Below are 22813 nucleotides of genomic sequence, written 5' to 3' on the forward strand. Positions count from 1 at the left end.
ATGCATGTCAGAGCTACTTACACTACAGCCAGATCCAGGACAAAGATACTTACCCTACAGCAGAATCCATGACAAAGCTACTTACCCAACAGACGGATCCGGGATAAAGGTATTCACAATACAGCTGGATCCGGGACAAAGCTACTTACCTTACAGCTGGATCTTGGACAATGCTACTTACCCTACAGCCTGATCTGGAACAAAGCTACTTACCATACAGCCGGATACGGGACAAAGCTACTCACCCTACAGCCATATCCATGACAAAGCTATTTACCCTACAGTTGGATCAAGTACAATGCTACTTACGCTACAGGCGGATCCAGGACAGAAATAAACCCTGCAGCCTGATCCCTGACAAAGCTACTTCCAATATAGTTGGAAACAGGACAAAGCTACTTACCATACAGCTGGATCCGGGACAAAGCTACTTACCATACAGCCGGATCAGGGACAAAGCTACTCACCCTACAGCCATATCCATGACAAAGCTATTTACCCTACAGTTGGATCAAGTACAATGCTACTTACGCTACAGGCGGATCCAGGACAGCACTACTTACCCTACTGCCGGATTCCGGATAGCGCTACTTACCCTACATCTGGATCCAGGACGAAGATACTTACCCTACAGCAAAATCCACGACAAAGCTAGTTACCCTACAGCCAGATCCAGGACAAAGCTACTGACTCTGTAACCGGATCTATGACAAAGATACTTACCATACCGCCAGATCCAGGACAACGCTACCTATGCAGCCGGATCCGGGACAAAGCAACTTACCCTGCAGCGGGATCCATGACAAAGCTACCTACTCAGCAGCCGGATCCAGGATAAAGGTATTTTCCCTACAGTGGTATCTGGGACAAACCTACTTACCTTACAGCTGGATCTGGGACAAAGATATTTACTCTGCAGCCTCATCCCTGACAAAGCTACTTCTAATATAGTTGGAAACAGGATAAAGCTGCTTACCATACAGCCGGATCTGGGACAAAGCTACCTACCGTACAGCCCAGAGCCGGGTCAAAACTACTTACCCTGCAGCGGGATCCGGGACAAAGCTACTTACCCTGCAGCGGGATCCATGACAAAGCTACTTACCCAACAGCCGGATCCGGGATAAAGGTATTTACCCTACAGTGGGATCTGGGACAAACCTACTTACCTTACAGCTGGATCTGGGACAAAGATATTTACCCTGCAGCCTGATCCCTGACAAAGCTACTTCAAATATAGTTGGAAACGGGACAAAGCTACTTACCCTGCAGTCAGATCCAGGACAAAGCTACTTACCAAACATCCGGATCCATCTCTCAGAAAGTAGATTTCTCATGGTAGGTTTCCTTTAAGGTGAGAGTTACCTTTTAGCCTTAGCAGCCAGATAAGTCTTTTCTCCTCAGTTCAGTGTCTCACACAGTTTCAATGCATTTTCAATTCGTTTCAATTCGAATTGTCCCGGGTTTGTGGCGCATTGGCGCCGGCATGCAAGTGATGGAAATGGGGGGGCGTGGCTGTCGGTATTTAAAAAAAAAAAACTCTCGCTTGACACGCGCTTACCTGCACCCAGCAGCGGATGGTGAACTCCAGCTAACTTCAGCGCAGTAGCGACACCTGGTGGACATCGGGCGCACTACCTTAGTGAATCGCCGGAAGACTCGAATCCTTGACAGAGAACGTGCCGCTGGATCGCAACAGGACCGGGTAATTAAATCTGCCCCATTGTACTGCATGTTAGTTGTAAAATTTAAGGCCCCTTCCACACTTGCGTTGCAGATCACGTCAGAGTTTGATCAGGGTGCAATCAGGGTTTGGTCAGTGAAAAACGCAGTGAAAAACTTCAGCGCAGTAGCGACACCTGGTGGACATCGGGCGCACTACCTTAGTGAATCGCCGGAAGACTCGAATCCTTGACAGAGAACGTGCCGCTGGATCGCAACAGGACCGGGTAATTAAATCTGCCCCATTGTACTGCATGTTAGTTGTAAAATTTAAGGCCCCTTCCACACTTGCGTTGCAGATCACGTCAGAGTTTCATCAGAGTGCAATCAGTTTTCAGTCAGAGTTTGTTCAGTGTCTCAGTTTTTCACGCGCGTTTTCAATGCAATTTCAATGCGTTTTTCATGGACTCAGGACTGAGCTCTATCTTTTCTATGGCAATTGCTGCGTGAAAAACGCATTGCACTTGCATTGCACTTGCAAGTGTCTTAGAGTGCGATGCGTTTTTGATGCATCTCCATAGACTTGTATGGTGCGTTTTTCACGCGCGTGACTTGCAAAAGTAGAGCATGCTTAGATTTAAACGGGCGTTAAAAAAAATGCACACGCGTGAAAAAAAAATGCAAGTCTGAAAAGAGCCATTGATTACAATGGGTCAGAGTGCAATGCAAGTTCTGCGCGTCAAAAGCACGCGCAGAGAACGCTTGTGAAAAACGTGTGAAAGGGGCCTTAGTGATAAGTTTTTCGTTTTGTTCTGAAAAAAAGTTCAATTTGGCAAAAGTTTGTAAAAATGCTTCATTTTCCAAATTTGAAATGCTCTGCTTTCCAGACAGGAAGTAAAACTACCCAAAAAGCTTGATAATTAACATTTACGGAATGTCTGCTTTATGTTGAGATGATATTTTATGCATCCTCTCATTTTTCTAGGATTTTATAAGGTGCAGAACTTTAGGTGCGATTTTTCTCATTTTGATGAAAATTGCCATTTTGAGGGACAACTCAGCTTTCAAGTGACTTTGAGAGGCCTAAATAATAGTAAAACCCCATAAATTACCCCACTATAGAAACGTATGTAAAACAACTTCTAATAAAGGGAACCTACCACCACGATTCTACCTATAAAGGTAGAACGGGTGGTAGGTGGATGTAAGGGACGTGAGGAGAGCTCTTTTTAGAGCTAATCCTCATGTCTCCGCTAACTTTTGGTAAACTTTATTCCCCTAATATGTAAAGTTTGTTATGCGGCTACTGGGGCGTGGAGTAGCCGGGCACGAGGCTACACGGCACAGCTACTCCACGCCCCCAGTAGCCACGTTACTCCTCATACCCTGTTGTGTGCGGCGCGGCTGAGCAGCCACAAATCAGAGGCCGGGGCTACTGCGCATGCGCAGAACTCTGGCTCGTCGGACGAGGGCGTGCAGCTACGAGGAGCTGCGCACCACACACAACAGGGTAGGAGGAGTAACGTGGCTACTGGGGAGTGGAGTAGCTGTGCCGTGTAGCCTCGTGCCGGCTACTCCACGCCCCAGTAGCCGCATAACAAAATTTATATATTAGGGGAATAAAGTGTACCAAAAGTTAGCGGGGACGTGAGAATTAGCTCTAAAAAGAGCTCTCCTCACGTCCCTTACATCCACCTACCACCCGATCTACCTTTATAGGTAGAATCGTGGTGGTAGGTTCCCTTTAAGTCTATTAACCCTTTAAGTGTTTCACATGGGTTAAAACAATATGGACCTGTGACCTGTCACCCTAAAAAACTGCAATAGGAGCTGCTTACTAAAGTCAGCAGCTTCTAGTGCAAAAACAGATGCAGCAGTGTTACAATGATAGCGTTATCGAAAATCTCGGATAAGCCTAACTAACACTGCTGCGCTGTACTAACACTGTTGCGCTGCCTCTTCCTCGGACTGCTCCCCTCACTCCTTAGGCCAGCGGTGACTGCCGCGCGTCATGCTGCAGTCAACGTCTCTAAACCCACCTCCTCATGTAAACGCCGGACGGCTTTGATAGTGGTCCGGCATTTGTACTGTACTGCGCAGCAGAGGTTTCCGATAACGCTAGCAGTATAACAATGCTGCATCTGTTTTAGCACTAGGAGCTGCTCACTTTAGCAAGTAGCTTGTATTGCAGTTTTTGAGGGTGACACGTCCTCTTTAAATACTTCAATTAACTGGAAAAATAGAAATACTTACCTTACAGTAGGACCTACATGAGAACCTTTACCTTATAGCAGCATCTAAAGAAGAATCTACAGAGGCCAAACCTTGATGTAAGTGTCATTCTAGAACTCTCACCTCACAATCCTACAATGGCATCTTACCGCATATAAAGGTAGAAAACATCTCTTTTACCTTATAGCCAAACCAAAAATGGAACCCCCACTATACAGCAGGGGCCACAATGGAAACTTTGCGTTACCCATGTGCCTATAATCTACCTTACCAGAGGGTTAAGACTAAAAGAGAACCCTCCTCTTTTACATCATCAGCCAGACATTCCTGTCCATAAAATGGCCACAGATGGAGGGTCATGTGATCTCTAACTGTCCATGAACAATCACCCTGCCATGACCTTAAATTAGTATTTACAAATATAAAATAAGGCCATAGCAGGGCAATTGCTCATGGACAGATAGAGATCACATGACCCTCCATCTACAGCCATTTTAAGGACAGGAATGTCTGGCTGTTTCACTTTACATATCAAGAAAGAGGAGCAGAACTTCTAATAGATGTATAAATTGGTAAATTACCTAATATCCGGCCTCATTGCACATCTGCCTTTCTGCTTTCTCTAAGCATTTGAATTACACTATAATTGTGTGTTATAACTTACCTTGCTTCCTGACAGAATCCTCTGTGTAGTCCTAATGGTTGGGCTTTGGTTTGGATGCATTTCAAAAAACAACAAGTGACTTGTCTGTGCTGCAGACTGCATAGCTATTGTCCCCCACCTTTGTGCTCCTGTACAGCTCCTCCCTACGGCTCCTTAACAGCTCACAACCTGGTGAGCTGATATCAGTGGGAGAGAGAGGAGCTGTACAGGAGCTCAAAGGTGGGGGCTGAGAGGTGAGCAGTCTGCAGCACAGACAAGTCACATGTTCATTTTTGAAATGCATCCAAACAAAATCCCAACCCCAGGGACTACACAGAGGATTCTATCAGGGTGCAAGGTAAGTTATAACACACAATTATATTGTATAGCAATTGCTTAGAGAAAGCAAAAAGGCAGATGTGCAATGTATAAGTGTCGTGGGGGTTCTGTAAAAAAAATAACAACAAAAAATTATACTTACCTTATCTGACGCTCCCGTTGTCATGCACGGCCATCCGTCGGTGCCGTCCATATGCACAGTAGCAGACACGCTCCTCTCCAACTACTTCCACCCACCTGGCACACGCAACAGTCCCCGCACCTGATACAGCATTAATTTCAATGTGTACCCAACGACACAGCAGGGACAGTTGGGGGCATCCCAGGAGGGTGGAAGTTCTTGTAGCTCCGGACAACAGGAGAACCGGGGAAGATATGTATAACATTTTTTTTTTTAGCAGCCCCTCCCCATATATTTTCTGGGCTCTGTCCCAGGCAACATCTGAACACCAATAGTTTTGAATATATTGATAATGCAAAGAGCTTCCAGTTAGGGGGTTCACAATAAGAAGAGGAGCTGATGGGGGGCACAATATGAGGAAAACTTGCCCGGGGTTACAATATGAGGGTCCCACAATATCAGTGGGAGCTGCTGGGGGGGAGGGGGTGAGGGGCATAATATGAGGGTGAACTGTTGGAGGGACATAATATTAAGGGGAACTGCCGAGGAGTGCATTATATGAAGAGGTTACTGTTGGGGGGCTCAGGTCTCTTCACATACATCAGTTTCCAACAGTTTTGTTATTTTTTTTTTAACTAAAATCAGAATAACTGATAGTAATACTGAAGTAAATATGCTGATTTGAGGATGAAAGAAAAACGATGGTAACTGATGTATGTGAACAGACCTCTAAGGGCCAATGCCGGTTTTATCGCGGTTCTGCCCAATAATAAACCCTCCGGATTCCCACACAAAACCCCTAGTAAGAGGGCAGAGGACATATTGTAGAGGAAACTGACTCCTATGGGGAGAAATCATCAGCGGGCGATGACCACAACACTCTGCATCCAACGCATCTTTCATGTGTGAACACAGTCCTCAAATTGTACGAAGGTTTTGGAAAAGCGCATCATTACCGTCTATGGGGGATTTTATATTCATTTACTCACACGTTACATGTATTGGGGATGACGTCATGAGGCTGCGCTGAGGAGTAACCACAACATTTGGGAGCCGGTTCCCGCCGCTGGAGAGGTTATCTATAAAGTAGGCGGGTAGTCGCTATGGAGCCGCAGCGTGTGTCCCGCCACCGCTCAACGGTCAGCCGACAGGTAACCGGCGCGCAGCACCTACCGTCATGTGTGTACCCACCTGTACATGTATGTATTCATGTGTGCAGCCATCACGAGGAAATTATACACAATCACCAGGAAATACCTAAGAGTGTATTCACATTGGGCCTTTCCTCATCCAAAACGCATGAGAAGTTCTCTTCTCTATTACTGTGCAGTTTTCTTCCTGTGTTATCTTCAGTCAGAAACACAAATGTAAATCCCATAGAGATCAATAGGAGGCAAGGCAGTTTTTTTGTGTGTGTTATTATAATGTCGGTATTACTTTTGTCACATTTTCCCCATTGTGACCCATAATTACTTTCAGAGGGCAGTTAAAAAAAAAAAGTCACAAAAAGCGTTGAATCTCATAACTTTAGCGCACAGGTGCGGGCCTCGGCCCCATCGCATATGTGTTTCCGGGGAAACGCATGGGATAAGTAAGCAGCCCCCGATGTCTTGATACAGCAGAGACCTGCCCCTCCGCGCGCTAGTGTTGTGTTATAAAACGCAATGTTAGCGGCTTGTGTGACCGCGGCCTTAACGTTTTTTCAGTGTTTTTTGACAGAGTAAACAATCAAGATTAAACGTAACACTCTGCAGATTTTTAGAACACCTCAGGCCATGTTCACACAAAACACAATGTTAGGCCCCGGTCGCACCGGCGTAGTTTCGACCATGAGGCAGCGTTTACGCAATGCGTTGTCGGGTTGTTTGCTGCGTTTTCTGCGCATTCCAAATGCTTGAATCGTGATCACATGCTGAGGTTACTTTTCGTTTTAGCAAATGCCGTGGAAACGCAATGTAACCTTTGTATGTAATCAAGGCTGAAGCCTTGGGAATGTGTAAAAAAAAAAAAAAATACAAAAAAAAAACCGCAACGCATTGTGTGACTGCGGCCTGATGTTGTCACACAAATTGTTACCACAGGTTTTTTTGTGCCCATTACCAGTGCGGTAAGCACGCGGTGTGTCACCGTACCGTGACCAAGCCCTAAACAATAGGACACGTCTTATATTTTGCAGGATTTGCTAAACTTTCAGGGGTGAGGAACGCGGAACGCTCCCCCCTCTCCATTCTGCACACAGTATGTGCTAACCTTAGGATCAGGTCCAGGCGAGTACACAGCCGTGTGAATGAGGCCTAAGGGTGATGTCACACACGGCGCTTTGAAAGCGTTTTTGGGCCGTTTTTAAGCAGTCCGTCAAAAAACGCATGCATTAAAAACCGCATGCGTTTTTGACCAGTTTGAATTGAGATAATTGGTCAAACCTGTCAAAAAATGCATGATTTGTGACGGACGGCTTAAAAACGGGCCAAAAAAGGATTCAAAATGCCGCGTGTGCTTTCACCATTGGGGTGAAGACACGCGTGGCGTTTTTGGGCCGTTAGTGCGTTTTCACATCGTTAAACGCATCCATTTTTGAAAACGCATGCGTTTTTAACAATGTGAAAACGCACTAACTAAAAACGGCCAAAAAACGCCACGTGTGTCTTCACCCTTAGGCCGGCGCCACACGTAGCGCCAACAAACGCAGACAAAGTCGAGCCCACCGGAGCGGGCACGCAAAACACCGGCGGTTCGTTCCCGATCGCAGGCGTTTCCATAGAAACGCCAATGCGATCGGGCCGAGGCCCTCCCCGGTCGGCGCGACTTTGTTTGCGTTTGCAAGCGCAGACAAAGCGCTAAGTGTGGCGCCGGCCTTAGGGTGAAGACACACGTGGAGTTTTTGGTCCTGCATTTTAAAAACGCATCCATTTGGCTGCTTACAACCTGTTTACCTATTAAGATAATCGAGAAATATGGTCAAAAACGGATGGGTTTTTAAACGGTCTGAAAACGCATGCTTAAAAACTGACCAAAAACGCCAAGTGTGGCATCACCCTTGGGCTACATGCACACAATGTTATGCCACAGATGTGTCACGTCCGTATTTTATACAGCAGTCACCTTTCAATGTAGTTTTACTCGCTGCCATATTATTACAGTTCTGTATCGTTGTCACATCCACAGGGTGATGCCACACGTTTTTGAAACCGTTTTTGGTCCGTTTTTAAGGAATCCGTTAAAAAAAGCATCAGTTTTTTAAAAACGCATGCGTTTTTTGGAAACTCGTCCGTTTTTAATTGTGCAAATTCGGAAAACCTGTCAAAAACGGATGCGTTTTTTAATGCATGCGTTTTTAACGGATTGCTTAAAAACGGACCAAAAACTGTTTCAAAACGCCATGTGCAGCATCACCCACAAGGTGTTTCTGCAGCAGGTCCTATTCCTTTGCTGATTTGCACCTTCTGCCTTTACATAGAAGTCCATGTAGGTGTCAATCGCATGCTGTCCTTAATTACGTATCGGTTGTTGTTTTGTAATACAAAATTGTGTGACTGTAAGAAGCCAATGAAATCATTTTCCAGCCTTCTGTATTTTATATAGACCCTAAATACAGTGGACGTACGGGTGATACGTGAACCGTATTTGTATCCGCACTGGGGACAAAAGCTGGATACATTCGGTGGAGGGAGACTGTGCCTACCCTGCCACCCAGCACAATCCAGGGGTGCTGTCACATGGTGTGTTCTTTAGAAATGAAGATAAACAGATTCAAACCAGCCAAACACATGGTAAACATAAAAAAACAAATGCGTTTTCAGTCCGTTTAAAAGTGGTCAAAGGGTGATGGGTGTGGAGTTTTGAACGTGAAACGCATGCGTTTTTTGAAAAACGCATCAGTTTTTGACCAGTTTTAATTAAAGGGGTTATCCGGATTTAAAAAATGTCTTCTGGCCGGGCTGGGGAGGGCTATTTAAACACAATAAACATGTACTTACCTCCTCCGGGGCTGCCGATGTCCCGCGCCGCGGCCGGTCTTCTCTGTGCGCCAGTTTCAGCACAAGGGCGCACAGGGAGCTTCCGGCCGGCCAGATGCTCCCATGCGCACCATTTCCCAGCGCTTACAACGCTGAGAGATAGGGACGGATGGGAGGAGCCGTCCACATCGCAGACCGGAAGCTCCCTGTGCGCGGCTTCCGTGCCCCTGTAAACAAACAGGGGCACGGATCGAAGGGACCGCGGCGCGGGACATCAGCGGCGCTGGAGGAGGCAAGTCCATGTTTATTATGTTTAACTAGCCCTCCCCAGCCCGGCCATAAGAAATTTTGTAAACCCAGATAACCCCTTTAAGATAATTGGTAAAACCTGTCAAAAACGCATACGTTTTTTAACGGACTGCTTAAAAATGAATCAAACTGGTTTAAAACGCCATGTGTGGCGTCACCCTAAATCGTCCCCCGCTCCGCTTGCCCAGATATACTAAGAAGCTCTGGCCTCTTGGGGTAATGCAACACACGGCGGTTTTGGTTTTGGCTGTTTAAGCATGCATGCCAAACGCATGGTAAAGAGTAAAAAAAAGGATGCTTTTTGAAAACACATGCGTATTTGACCGTTTACCATGCGTTTGGCTGCTTACAACCTGTTTATATATTAAAATAATTGGCATTTTGGCACTTTGTGAAAATATGTGGCTTTTGGTTGTAGTTTGGGCACTCAATCTCTAAAAGGTTAGCCATCACTGGCCCAGGCCAACATTTCCCATAGATAACTGTGTAATATAGAATTGTATGGTGGCTAATTGCTTTATGTAGATTTCCATTGATCTTTGGTGTCTGTCTGTTTCAGGGTTATGTGTGCCCAAGGAGTAAACTGGATTGACTCACCATGTCAAGCAGACAGCTGCACGTATCAATTGTGAACCCAGCTCCACCAGAATACATTAATCGCAAGAAGACGGGCCGGCTCACTAACCAGCTTCAGTACCTGGAGAAGGTGGTATTAAAGGCATTATGGAAACACAACTTTTCATGGCCATTCCAGCAGCCTGTAGATGCTGCAAAGCTGAACCTCCCTGTAAGACTCTACTTCTGTAACGTCTACCTCTTGTTACTGTGTATGACCCTTCCCAGCTCCGATACATAGATGAAAACGGACTGCATAAGTACTAAGCTGCTTGTAACCTTCCACCTGCTTGGTGCGGTTTAGTACGTCCAAGGAGGATTGTGCATGGATCTGTGCTTGAAAAGCCATTAGGTTGTTTCTTGGGGCTTTGATTGTAAGTCTGTAGCAGATCCATTTTAAAATGTTCCAAGAAAAACCCCCCAAAACATTGCAAACAGAAGGGTATCATTTGCTTTCATAAATCTATCATCAAAATCGAGCACGGATTGTAGAAGGAAGGAGACCATGAAGATGATTAACAAAGTCACATCAATGATTTGAGGAAGTGTCCCTGGTTTATCATGATGGATTTTGATTTCCTTTTATTTATTCTTTTATTAGACACAAAAAATTAATCTATTTCACTTTTGTGTGTAATCTGAGAGGAAATAAAAACGGCATGCACTTCCATTGTTATCTGCTTTGTCATTTGTCAAGCAGATGAATGTAGCCCTATGCTGCATCTGTTTACGTATCCCTTTCCCCAACTGAATGGCTGCGTTCTCATGCTGTTTTAGAATTTCCATTAGAAATGCATTGCAGAAGCAGCATGAAGGAGAATCTACCAATTGCAGATTTATTTCCACCTCAAGACTTGCAAACAGGAATGAGCAACATTGCTCAATGGAAAAACAGTTGCTTGCTACAGATTTTAAGACTTACGGTCTATATATGTGATTTGGAGAAGCAACTACCCGTTGTACCTGAATTGAGTTTCTGAACAAGCCCTATCAGTTTTGGAGTGTACAGTACTCTGGGATCATGAATTTGCCATAATGTTGGTGGACTACCAAGAGGTACGATAATTATTTTATCAGCCTGGCGCGGTTGTTCTGTGCAGAACACTAATATAACTGAGGCTTGGAGTCCTCACCCAAAAACAGTTTATAGTACAAGAAATTTGGTAAACAAGCGGTCCTTGATTTTATAGATCAAGCATGTCCATGTGAAATAGACTGGTCGGAGCTTGTGAGGCTTCCTTTATGTGCCGGGGTGTACATGTCTTTCAATGTTGTGTTGGACACTGTAATTGGGAAAGTAAAGGGTTACCTAAAAAATACTTTAAAAACTTTTTGATCTATTCTTCCAGACAAATGACCCTGTATCCATGTATTGGGTTGATTGTGTAAAATCAATATCCAAATAATAGCAGCTTCTGTACTTCATCTCTACTCTAGTAGTAATTGGCTTTTACGGTACACAACGATGACCCAAATTCAACTCTTAATCCTGTTTTATGATTTTGATTGCTTAATACCTGTCACATTCTTAAGCTTTATGTGCAATCAAGCGATTAGACCTACCAATCACATTCTAGAAAAATTGTTTTTTTTTTTTTTTTTGTCTTGTTGTATGGGGCGGATGTGTGTGAAGGGTCTGGACTGAAAGCACAATAATTAGTGCAAATACTAGATCTTGGGGGCATTCCCCATACATCATTGTAGTGTCCTATTAAAACCTTAACCCGTCTATAAATATTATGCAAGGCACATTAATTGTCTAGTTCTTGACAAGTTATCCCAATTAGTCTGTTTTTCTGGGATGTGAGGAATAATTGTCTCAATGGGTAAAGATAGAAAGGTCGCCCTATCAGTCTTGCAGCAGCTGAAGTATTTCATCACGCGCTACTTAGTCTGTGAACGTTAAAATGAAATTCTAATAATTGCTGCTTATTATGTATCACTTTTACCAGTTAGCCTTAAAGGGATTTTCTTTCTAAAGCTATATGAATATCTAATTGGTTAAATCCTGCCTTCTGAACTCCCCTCCATGCCTAAAACTGGGCAGGGAAAGTGGTCAGTAAAATGCAATGGCCATTTCAACTGCCCATAAGTTTGTGCCCCCCTTGTGGAGAGTATGTGGGGTACATTCCATGTAGTTACATCATGCAGGACTAGGAGCCATGTTCATCTGAAGTGGGGTCACCATGTGATCAGATCAGTCTAACCCCTTCATGCTCCGTGGAGGATATATCCGCCACGGAGCTATGAAGGGTATATGAAGAGGGCTCACGGGCTGAGCCCTCTTCATACAGAGATGGGCTTTGCTGCATATCACAGCAAAGACCCATCGCTAACACCCGTGGTCGCTGCTTGCACCGATCGTGGGTGTTAACCTTTTCTTCTTTGCCGCCGGCATGGGCGCCTCCATGTTTCCACCGATCGTCGCTTCCCCGAACGTCATCGGGGGACGGCGATCGGTTGCCATGGTATCCTCGGGTATTTGTCTGACCCGAGGCTGAATGGCTTCTGCCTATCCATTATAATGAGCCAGTGGCTCATTGTAATGTATAGTGTGCAGAAATGCCATATACTGCGATACAGTTGTAGTGCAGTATATGGTAGGAACGATCTGACCATCTAGGGTTAATGTACCCTGATGGTCTAAGAAATAGTGGAAAAAAAAAAAGTTAAAGTAAAAAATATAATAAAATATTAAAAGTTCAAATCAACCCCCTTCCCTAGAACTGATATAAAACATAATAAACAGTAAAAATCACAGACACATTAGGTATTGCCGCGTCCCAAAATGCCCGATCTATCAAAGTATAAAAACGGTTATTGACGGCGGTGACCTCCGAGACAGGAAATGGCGCCCAAATGTCGAAACGTGACTTTTACACCTTTTTACGTGACCTAAAAAATGTAACAAAAAATTATCAAAATGTCGCAAAGTCTTCAAAATGGTAGCAATGAAAACGTTGACTCATTTCGCAAAAAATGACCCCTCACACAGCTCCATAGTATGAAAAAGTTATTAGCGTCAGAAGATGGCAAAATTCTTTTTTGTACACATTCGTTTAATTTTTGAAAATTGTATTAAAACACAATAAAGCCTATATAAATTTGGTAGCATCGCGATCGTACCGAACCAAAGAATAAAATAGTAGTAAAGATGTTATTTGGAGCGCAGAGTGAAAATCGTAAAAACTGAGCCCAATTTTACCACATGTGGAATTTTTTTCCGGCTTCCCACTACATGGCAGGGAATAATAAATAACATAACGGGAAAGTAATGTTTGCTATGCACAAAATAAGCCATCACACAGGTCTGTACACGGAAAAATGAAAAAGTTATGGATTTTTGAAGATGGAGAGCGAGAAATGAGCGAAAATACCCTGCGTCCTTAAAGGGTTAAAAGGAATAACTAAATAAGGCTAAGGCCACATCACCGCTTGTGGTGTCCATTACTCTACTCTATGCTATGGAATAAGAATCATAGACACCTAAAACTGATAAGAAATGGAAAGCCTTTCAATTATCATCTGTTCCTACTTTGAATATCAGAAAGTTTCACCTGTTATTTCTAATGGCAAAAGCAGTGCCGCAGTCTGCGTTATTTCACCGTTAAAAATGACAGAATTTAGCGATGGATAGCACGAATGGTGTGAACTGGACCCAAGGCAGTAGTGGTTACCTTTATATATTTATGTGAATAGTATCGTATAGAAAGGTGAGAAATGCTGGTGTGTCCCTTTAAAATGTAACAATGGGCACCAAAATTGCACTTGAATTTTTGCAGGCAACATATTGGATATAATTTGAACAAGACTGCCTGCCTAAAATTCAGTGTTGGCCACTGTGATCAGTCTTGTACATTCTAGACAGTATTACTAAATTTACCCACCTAGAGGCACAAGTATAAAATTGCATAAAAGAAAAACTGTAAACTGTTTCTCTCTCTCTCCTATCACTGTTAAAACTTGGTGCACTGAAAATAACTAAAATTTAAAGGGGTTGTCCACTTAATAAAATCTATTAAATACGGTTTGCATAATGAAAAGTTGTACAACTTGGCAATATACTTTCTGTATAAATTTCTCGCTATCTTCTGGATCTCTGTTACTGTGATTTAACAGGAAGCTTCATTGTTTAAAAAGTGGTCCCTGGTCATGTGATGTCACACAGGTGCACGATTCGTTAGCATCACACAGAACGGATTACTCCGCGTTGTAACACAGGGGCACGGCTTGTTATATCTGATGACCAGTGACCGGTTTTTACCCACAGGAAGTTAACCTTGAAATTTCCTGTTAAATGACAGCAAGCGGAGATCTAGTAAATTGCAAAGAATTGATACAGACAGTATATTGCAAAGTTGTATAACTTTTTATAACACAAATATACATTTTTGCAGTAAGTGGACAACCACCAAGTTTTATCACATTTGATTAAATATGTGTTGGTCAAGCACTTTCATATGAGTGTATGGTTTAGGGATACAGGTAGTACCCGGGTTGCGTACAAGATTTTAATTAAAATCATTTACCATATATAAACATTTCCTTAATTGGAATTTATTAAAAAAAGATCCTATTTGAAGATAATTGCTTATAAATGTAGCCATGTTTTCCCTTAGAAATGATATAGCTTCCTCGGATATGACCATCTCACATTTAGGCAGCAGTGGCTAGACATGCGCTATTGAGCCCTGTCTGACCACCTGGATTCAGCAATCATTACCACAGGACGGCTGCGGGACCTGCAGTAACTCCCGGACATTTTATATACAAAAAATATTTAGTTTCTTTGTACAAGTACGTCAGCAGAGGTGGCCGTATCCAAGGACACAGTCTTGTCTCTAAGGGACCATATCACTACATTTATGAGAAGTCGGAACAGTATATTTTAGGTCTGTTTGTCACTAGGGGTCGTCTGTAAGTTGGGTGTTCTTAAGAAGGGGACAGCCTGTATACAGGCTGTGTGTTCTCTATTGTTCTTGGCAACACTGTCCTATATTATTGAAAAAAAAAAAAAAAAAAACCCTTTTAACTAGCTAATCTCTGCTCTAAGCTGCCTCCTGTCCCAGTATTTTCCCAGTACAGCCGCTTGACACTAGCCAACTAGTGGGATCACCATACTCTAACGGAAGGTTGCTTTATTTTTTCCTCTATTTCATAGTTCAATGGGAAAGAGGGAACCAGACAAACACAGGTCAACCGAGCTTTAGCTAGTTAGTGTACTGGGATAGGTCCTCCAGCATATGAATTGTATGACCCGGCTAGGATGTGGTACTGCTCAATAGAGGTAACCTACACATCCAAAATACTGGGACAAGAGCAGCTGAGTTAAAGGTGTTTTCAGTAACGTATGAGAACAATTAGGGATACACTAGCAATGTTCCCCACAAAGCATCTGTTTATTCTTGCACCATACACTCAGATATTTGAGGCTGCTTGGCCATCAGATATTTTCAGATATTACATACTAATATTTTAGTATTTTAAGTAAAATGGATATGGAGCAAAGCTAAGTGATTTCTCGGATCTCATTCTGCTTTGTTCCAGCTTCCAAACTTATACCAAATGCACTAGCAGTGTGTCCCGGAGACGTCAGTGCTGGTCAGCTTCTAGCCCCTCCAAAATTCCAACATTTTCTGTACGCGTGCAAGTATGAAGTTATCGCTCGTTATGAGACACAGGTTTTTAAAATTGCATAGATGTATAAGAAAACTATTTAAAGTGGATTTCAACTCCTCAAAATGTGTTTATATCAAGTTAACTAATCGAATTTGCTTAGCATTAACGAAATTAAAATGGGGGGGGGGGGGGACCACAAAAGTATGTTTTCAATCACTAAAGGCAGGTTGGTAAATATGTGAGGTCTTTGTCATGATCCTTGACAGCCATCCTTCAGTGTAGAGATGTAATGCATACCGGTGTAGACTGGGTTCTTCTCCAGATGTTCCTCTGAAGCAAAAGCTGAGAGCAATTCCTCTAGAACAGTGGTGGCGAACCTATGGTACTGGTGCCAGAGATGGCTCTCGGAGGCCTCTCTGTCGGCACATGGGCTGTCTCCCAGGCACAGAGTTTGCCAGACATGGCATCTTCCTGCAGTCTCGGGCAGTCCAAGTAGTGCCCTGCTATTTTAAAGTGACCCATCCTGTGCTGCTTGGTCCTGTCCGAAGAGTGAAAAGGTGTGGACAGGGTCGGATTCTGGTAGCAATAAGTTTGTTACTGCCTAAATTGCTGTGTTGGCACTTTGGGAAAAGCTAGTGTTTTTTGGGTCTCATTTTGGGCACTCGATCTCTCAAAGGTTCGCCATCACTGCTCTAGAACATTGACTTTTTCTTAGGTTTGCTGGTCCATATAACTGTGTGTAGAGTCCTTCATATACCATTAGTTCAAAATGCAGAGAAATAGAGCTCTATTCTGCTCTGCTTGTAAATAATTTCATTGTGCAATAGAGAAACCGGGAGTCCGATGTATTTTCATATACAGTGACATTTGCCTAGCCACGAGTTTTGTTATTTTATAATTATATATATAATTTTTTTTTTAATGTTAGAAGATGAGTGAATCGAATTGGATGAAGTGAAATTCAATCTGAATTTCATGACTCAATCGATTCTACACAAATCTGAAGTTTGGAAACCGGGAGGTCATGGAACACTTGACCGAGATCCCGGAATGTTTTTTGGCGGGGCCTGATGCTTTGTCCCAGTCGCAGCTGATTCTCAAGACGTGGAGTCTTTAACCCCTTCACGCTCCGTGGCGGATATATCCGCCACAGCGCTTATGCCGGCTCGGCTCTGGATCAGAGCCAAACCGGCATCGGGAAACACGGGGTGCCGGCTGTAACTAATAGCCGGCACCCCAGTGTAACACCCGCGATCGGAGTTGTCTCCGATCGCGGGTGCTTAACCCGTTAAATGCCGCGGTCAGCGCAACCGCGGCATCTAACATGCATCTGGGGGATCTTTCCCCCACGATCGGCCCCCCCGAACCGTTTTCGGGGGGCGCCGATCGTTGCTATAGCAACTCTGGGGTCCGATCTGGACCCCAGAGTTATTTGCAAGAATTGCCGGTAAGATGGCGTCTGTGACGTCATCTTACTGGCACAGTGCCAGCCTATGCAAGTGTATAGGCTGACACTGATAATACTCTGCAATACATCAGTATTGCAGAATATTATCATGAAGAAGCAATCAGATGATTGCTTGTTCATGTCCCATGGTATAAAAGTGAAAAAGTTAAAAAAAAAAAAAAAAAAAAATTATTCAATAAAAAAAAGTCATAAATCACTAAAAATGCCCCAAACCCCCAAAACATATAAAGAGACATATAACTCAAAAAAAGTCTAAATCATAACACAACCCCCACATATATAGTATCACCGCGTCCGTAACAACCCATAGAATAAAAGTAAATCATTATTGAACCCCCACGATAAACGCTGTAAAAAAAACTGTTATAAACCCTCCAAAATTTATGATTTTTACCTTTTCAATCCCACAAAAAATGCTATAAAATGCGATCAAAAAACCATATGTACTCAGACATGATACTGGTGCAAAGTACAACATGTCCCGCAAAAAACAAGCCATCAACCAGCTCTGTAGCCAAAAACGTAACAATGTTATGCCACTTGGAAGACGGCAATACATAAATGATAGATTTTTCCCCACATTAGGGTTTTGTTTGACAAATTTAGTTAAACGTAAGAAAATATATTCATGTCTGGTATCCCCGTAATCGTATCAACCCATAGAATAAAGATAACATGATTATTAGTCTATACGGTGAACACCAAAAAAAAAAGTAAAAAATCCAGTACAGAATTGATGCTTTTCTACTCCTGCCCTCAAAAAAAGTTCCTAAATTTTCAACAATATGTGATACCAACCCCAAAATGGTAACAATGGAAAAAGCATCTCGTCCCGGAAAAAAAATGCCGTCACATGGCCCCAATAACGAAAAAGCGAAAATTTTATAGCCTTCAAAAGGGGCCAATGAGGAAACTAAAATCCTGGCAGCTGCAGCGCCCTCCTTCCCTTCTGCACCTCGCTGTGCGCCCATAAAACAAGTCACAGCCACATGTGGGGGGTCTCTGTACTCAGGAGAAATTGCAGAACAAATTGTATGGTGGGTTTTCTCTTTTTATATTTTGGAAATGTTTAAATTTTAGTGCTAAATGAACATATAAGGGAACAATATGACCATTCTAAATTTCACCTCCATTTTGATTCAATTACTATGAAGATCTCAAGGGGTTAACAATCTTCGTAAAAGCTGTTTCTGATAGCTTGAGAGGTGCAGATTTGAAAATGGGTTGGTTATATAGGGGGTTTTGATGCTAAATATGTAAAATTTCATTCAAAACTGTATTTATCCCCAAAATAGTCAATTCTGAAAATCCGGAAAAGCGATATTCTATTTGTAAGCCGCGTGACATCAAAATAAATTATCCAGACATTTCAGAAATTATGAAAATGTAAAGTAGACAAATGGGAAATGTTATTCAGCAACTTATTTAGGTGGTAAATCGATCTGCCTGAAAACGCATTTAGAATTTCGATTTAGAATTTCGAAAATGGCAAATTTTTCAAAAAATTTATCATATTTATCATATATTTCTTTTTTTTTTGTAAATAAACGCGAAACTTATCAGCCAAAATTTACCACTAAAATGAAGTACAACATGTGGGGAAAAAACAATCTCAGAATCGTTTCGATAAGTAACTGTGTTCAAAAGTTATAACCATAAAATCGGGCTGAGCCTTAAGCTACAAAATGGCTGCCTCCTTAAGGGGTTAAGAAAGTATCCAGCCTCCTGGAGCACTGACTTGGTCTCAGGGTGCAGTTTCCTCCCCTTCTAGAAATTTGGGAATGGAGGACCCGGTCCCCTCATGTCAAGTATGGGCTTCAGGAGGCTGGCCTACCTATTAAACTGGGTAGTTGTGTTAAGCTGTTTTCATGTCTATACACTTTATCTGGAAGGCCGCTTTACCTTTGCTACAGCAATTGCTACTGAAACAGATCACCATGTTGATTTTTTTTTTTTTTTTTTTTTTTCTACTTTTTGGCAGGATTATTATCAAATTATAAAGAATCCAATGGATTTGAGTACAATAAGGAAGAGACTGGAGTACAATTATTACCCAAAAGCTTTGGACTGCATGCAGGATTTCAATACCATGTTTACAAACTGCTATATATATAATAAGGTAGGCACCAGGTGGAGACAAGACATGAACCAAATGGGGCCTCTTGGAGCTTGTTGTTAGGGTTGCAGAATGGGATAGAGCCGCAGTCAGTGTCAGATTTGCTTGTTGGTTGTTTTTTTTTTTTTTTTTTTTTTTCAGCCTGGAGATGATATCGTCTTGATGGCTCAAGAACTGGAAAAAATGTTTATGCAGAAAATTGCTGAAATGCCCCATGAAGAAATTGAATTGTCTGTTGTTGGAAACAGAAGCGTTAAGAACAAGTTGCTTACATCATCTGAAGGAGGTAATTGTCACCGGCTGTGGTGCAGAACTGTTTTATTTCTGTAACTGCTAGATTGTTTTGGAAAAAATTCTGGTGTGAACATTTTTAGCTTTTTGCTTTTTTTCTTTAATCAACAATGAACTTTATTAAGGTCTCGCAGGACTCTATGTGGTAGGATCAAAAAGGAGCATGAGTACAAAAAAACCCTGATCACTGAGGAAAAAAAAAAAACATGCAAATGAATTTTAAAGGAGCTGTGTTGATCATGCTTTCTATATGTTATAGAGCAGGATGAGACATGCAGATTGATATTTTTGTGGGAAAAAAAGCAGGATAACTTTTTATTTATATCTTGGCTGTTGCCTGCCCTGCATGATGTAAATTCTCTCTGGAATGTCAACAGTTTAACCCAGGAAGAGGTACGGCACCGCCACACAACCACTAAGTTGGATAAATCACCGGGGCCAGATGGTATACACCATCAGGTTCTGCATGAACTATGTACCGTGATGGACAGACCATTATTTTTAATATTTGAAGATTCACTGAGGACTGGTTATGTTCCACAGGACTGGCGGATAGCAAATGTGGGACCAATATACAAAAAAAAGATCATAAAGTGATCCTGGAAACTACAGACCTGTGAGTCTAACTTCTGTGGTGGGAAAAATATTTGAGGGGTTTTTAAAGATTCTAACCTGGAGTATATCAACGTACATAACCTTATACATAGGGTCAACATGGTTTTATGGGAGATCGGTCCTGTTTAGACTAATCTGATTGGTTTCTACTAGGAAATAAGTTCCAGACTTGATCTGGGGGACACTGTGGATGTTGTATATCTGGACTATTCATAGTCATTTGACTATATAAAATGAGATTGCTGGGAATAGGGGATAATCTGTGTATTAGGGTAGGTAATTGGCTTAGTGATAGAAAACAGAGGGTCGTCATTAATGGCACAGTCTCAGATTGGGTTGACGTTACCAGTGGAGTGTCACAAGGGTCAGTATTGGGGCCACTTCTTTTTAATACTTTTATTAATGACCTTGTAGTGGGTTTACACAGTCAAGTTTCTATATTTACAGATGATACTAAGCTGTGTAAAGTAATTAATTTAATACTGAGGTCGATACTTTAGCATTACAGAGGGATTTGTGGAAGCTTGAGGAGTGGGCAGAGGAATGGTTGATGAGGTTTAATGTAGATAAATGTAAAGTTACGCACTTGGGCCATGGAAACAAAAAGTATAATTATGTTCTAAACCAGAGGTCGCACTAACATTTTTCCAGAAGGGTAATAATACTCCTTTCACGGTTTTTGAGGAGTAATTTCAGCCGAGGAGGAATATGAAATTTCCAGTAATACAAATGTATAACTCCTAGTTGTATAAGTGTTAATAGACCAATGTTCCATATGACTCTTTGTACTCTGATGTACTACCACGATCACACACAGCCATGTGGATGGGCGAACCTACTCACTGCTCCAGCCCGCTGCCGATGTAGAAAGTGATGTGACCTAAGCCCAGATCACATGACTTTCTATCGGAGCCGCAAGATGGCTCGGCAGGATAGAAGGGGGCGGAACTGTGGGTGTTGCTGAATGGTGGGGGCGAGAAAAACTTGGTGTTTTTTTGGGGAGTAAATCGGCCTTTAAAAGCGTCATACACTCGTAGAGGTGTTATCGGGATCTCTGTTCTAAACGGTCACTTACTTGGTAAAACTGGCGCTGAAAAAGACTTAATTTTAGTGACCAGAGCCAGGCGGCTGCTGCCAAAGCAAATAAAATCATGGAATGTATCAAGAGAGGAATTGATGATAAAGAAATAGTTTTGCCCTTATACAAATCCCTGGTCAGACCACACATGGAATATTGCGTACAGTTTTAGGCACCCGTGTATAAAAAGGATATAGTAGAGCTGGAACGGGTGCAGAGGAGAGCAACCAGGATTATTAAGGGAATGGGGGAACTAGAATACACTGACAGATTACAAAATTTGGGATTATTCAGTTTAGAAAAAAGACTGAGGGGAGACCTCATTACAATGTACAAATACCTGAATGGACAGTACAAGGATCTCTCCAAAGATCTTTTTATACCTAGGCCTGTGACCAGGACAAGGGGGCATCCTCTACGCCTAGAGGAGAGGCGATTCTACCATCACCATAGACAAAGGTTCTTTACTGTAAGAGCAGTGAGACTGTGGAACTCTCTGCCGCAGGAGGTTGTTATGGCGGACTCTATGTACATGTTCAAGAGAGGCCTGGATGCCTTTCTAGAGAGCAAAAATATCACGGGTTATGGGGATAAAACATTTACAAAATTCTTAAAGGTTGGACTTGTGTCTTTTTCGAGCATTATATACTATGATACTGGACATACCTAAATGCCTTACAAGGTAGGACGACTCTTTGAATACCTAACCCATACCACAGATAAATCGGTTATAAGACAAAGAAAATAAGTTATACCAAAACTATAACCATCATCTTGGCTCCTTTCGACTTAAAATAAAGCCTGCAGCTGAAACATTTTAACCTATTATTTTTTTAAATGTATTACTTTTCAGAGTCTAAAGAGGATATAGAGCAAACTACAGTTACAAAGAAAAAAGTGCCTTCTCAGAAAATGCACAGAAATCCTTTTCCACGGCCAGTGATTGCCATGATGCCAGAGAGAACGACCCTTGTTCCTTTATCCATCATTCGAACGACAACGACTGCCCCAACCAGCCCTGTATCCAAAGTAAGCTGTGGCGGGTGCTTAATTTGTATGAATAAACCTGCTGTTTTGCGTATTATTAATTATAATATATATTTGTGAGGCATAGGCTTTTCAATGCACAACCAGGCTTTGCTTGATGAAAAGAATCCAAAGGAGTTTATTTTGAACAGTCCATATATAACATAACAGGTTCAATAAACACCAGGCTCTTGTAGTTCCACAGACCAGCAGAAGGCAAAACACAAATCTCCACAATCCTAACCCCCCAGATTGCTGGGCAGTGACACCTTTTATACAATTGAAATACCCACAATTATCTGCAGCTTCCCCTATAAAACACCAGAGCTGCTGCTGGCCTGCCTCTTATAAGGTCAGAGCAGACACACCATGCTGCAGGTAAGTAGAACATAACATATATTACATAGTATTTTACATTGTAAAAGCACATTCCCTGGTTTTGGTACACAGCTCCCAGGTGGTGATACTAGACAGAAGAGAATAGAGCATTAGGTGGCCGGCCTAATGAGAGAAGTAGAATAAGAAGTCATTCACACAGAAGTTACCAACCAGGAAACTAATGTACCACAACCAGAGTTACAGAAAACCAGTTTTCAATACATGCGTCTTCTTCACAATATTATTACAGTGTATATTATTTTTTTTTTTTGTAAAGGAGATGTTGTTTTCTTACTGTAAAGTACTTTATAACACCAATTCTAACCCAAACATACCTTTACATAT

At 42.4% G+C, this 22813-nt stretch overlaps 1 protein-coding gene and 1 long non-coding RNA gene across 2 annotated transcripts in view; one reads left to right on the forward strand and one right to left on the reverse strand.

Moving 5' to 3' along the window:
- LOC140104756 (uncharacterized) overlaps positions 1 to 6142 on the reverse strand; it is a 56755-nt gene extending 50613 nt beyond the window's left edge. Inside the window, exon 1 of the long non-coding RNA XR_011850403.1 lies at positions 5987 to 6142. This is a non-coding gene — a long non-coding RNA (uncharacterized lncRNA). The remainder of the gene's footprint in view (positions 1 to 5986) is intronic.
- Positions 5950 to 22813, forward strand: part of BRDT (bromodomain testis associated) — an 87756-nt gene continuing 70892 nt past the window's right edge. Inside the window, exons 1-5 of the mRNA XM_072128427.1 lie at positions 5950 to 6196; positions 9822 to 10049; positions 18946 to 19083; positions 19222 to 19366; positions 21918 to 22093. Of these exons, the coding sequence (XP_071984528.1) occupies positions 9861 to 10049; positions 18946 to 19083; positions 19222 to 19366; positions 21918 to 22093 (648 nt within the window). The 5' untranslated portion in view covers positions 5950 to 6196; positions 9822 to 9860. The remainder of the gene's footprint in view (positions 6197 to 9821; positions 10050 to 18945; positions 19084 to 19221; positions 19367 to 21917; positions 22094 to 22813) is intronic.

This window comes from Engystomops pustulosus, chromosome 10, assembly GCF_040894005.1.
Source record: "Engystomops pustulosus chromosome 10, aEngPut4.maternal, whole genome shotgun sequence".
NCBI classification, from domain to species: Eukaryota; Metazoa; Chordata; class Amphibia; order Anura; family Leptodactylidae; genus Engystomops; species Engystomops pustulosus.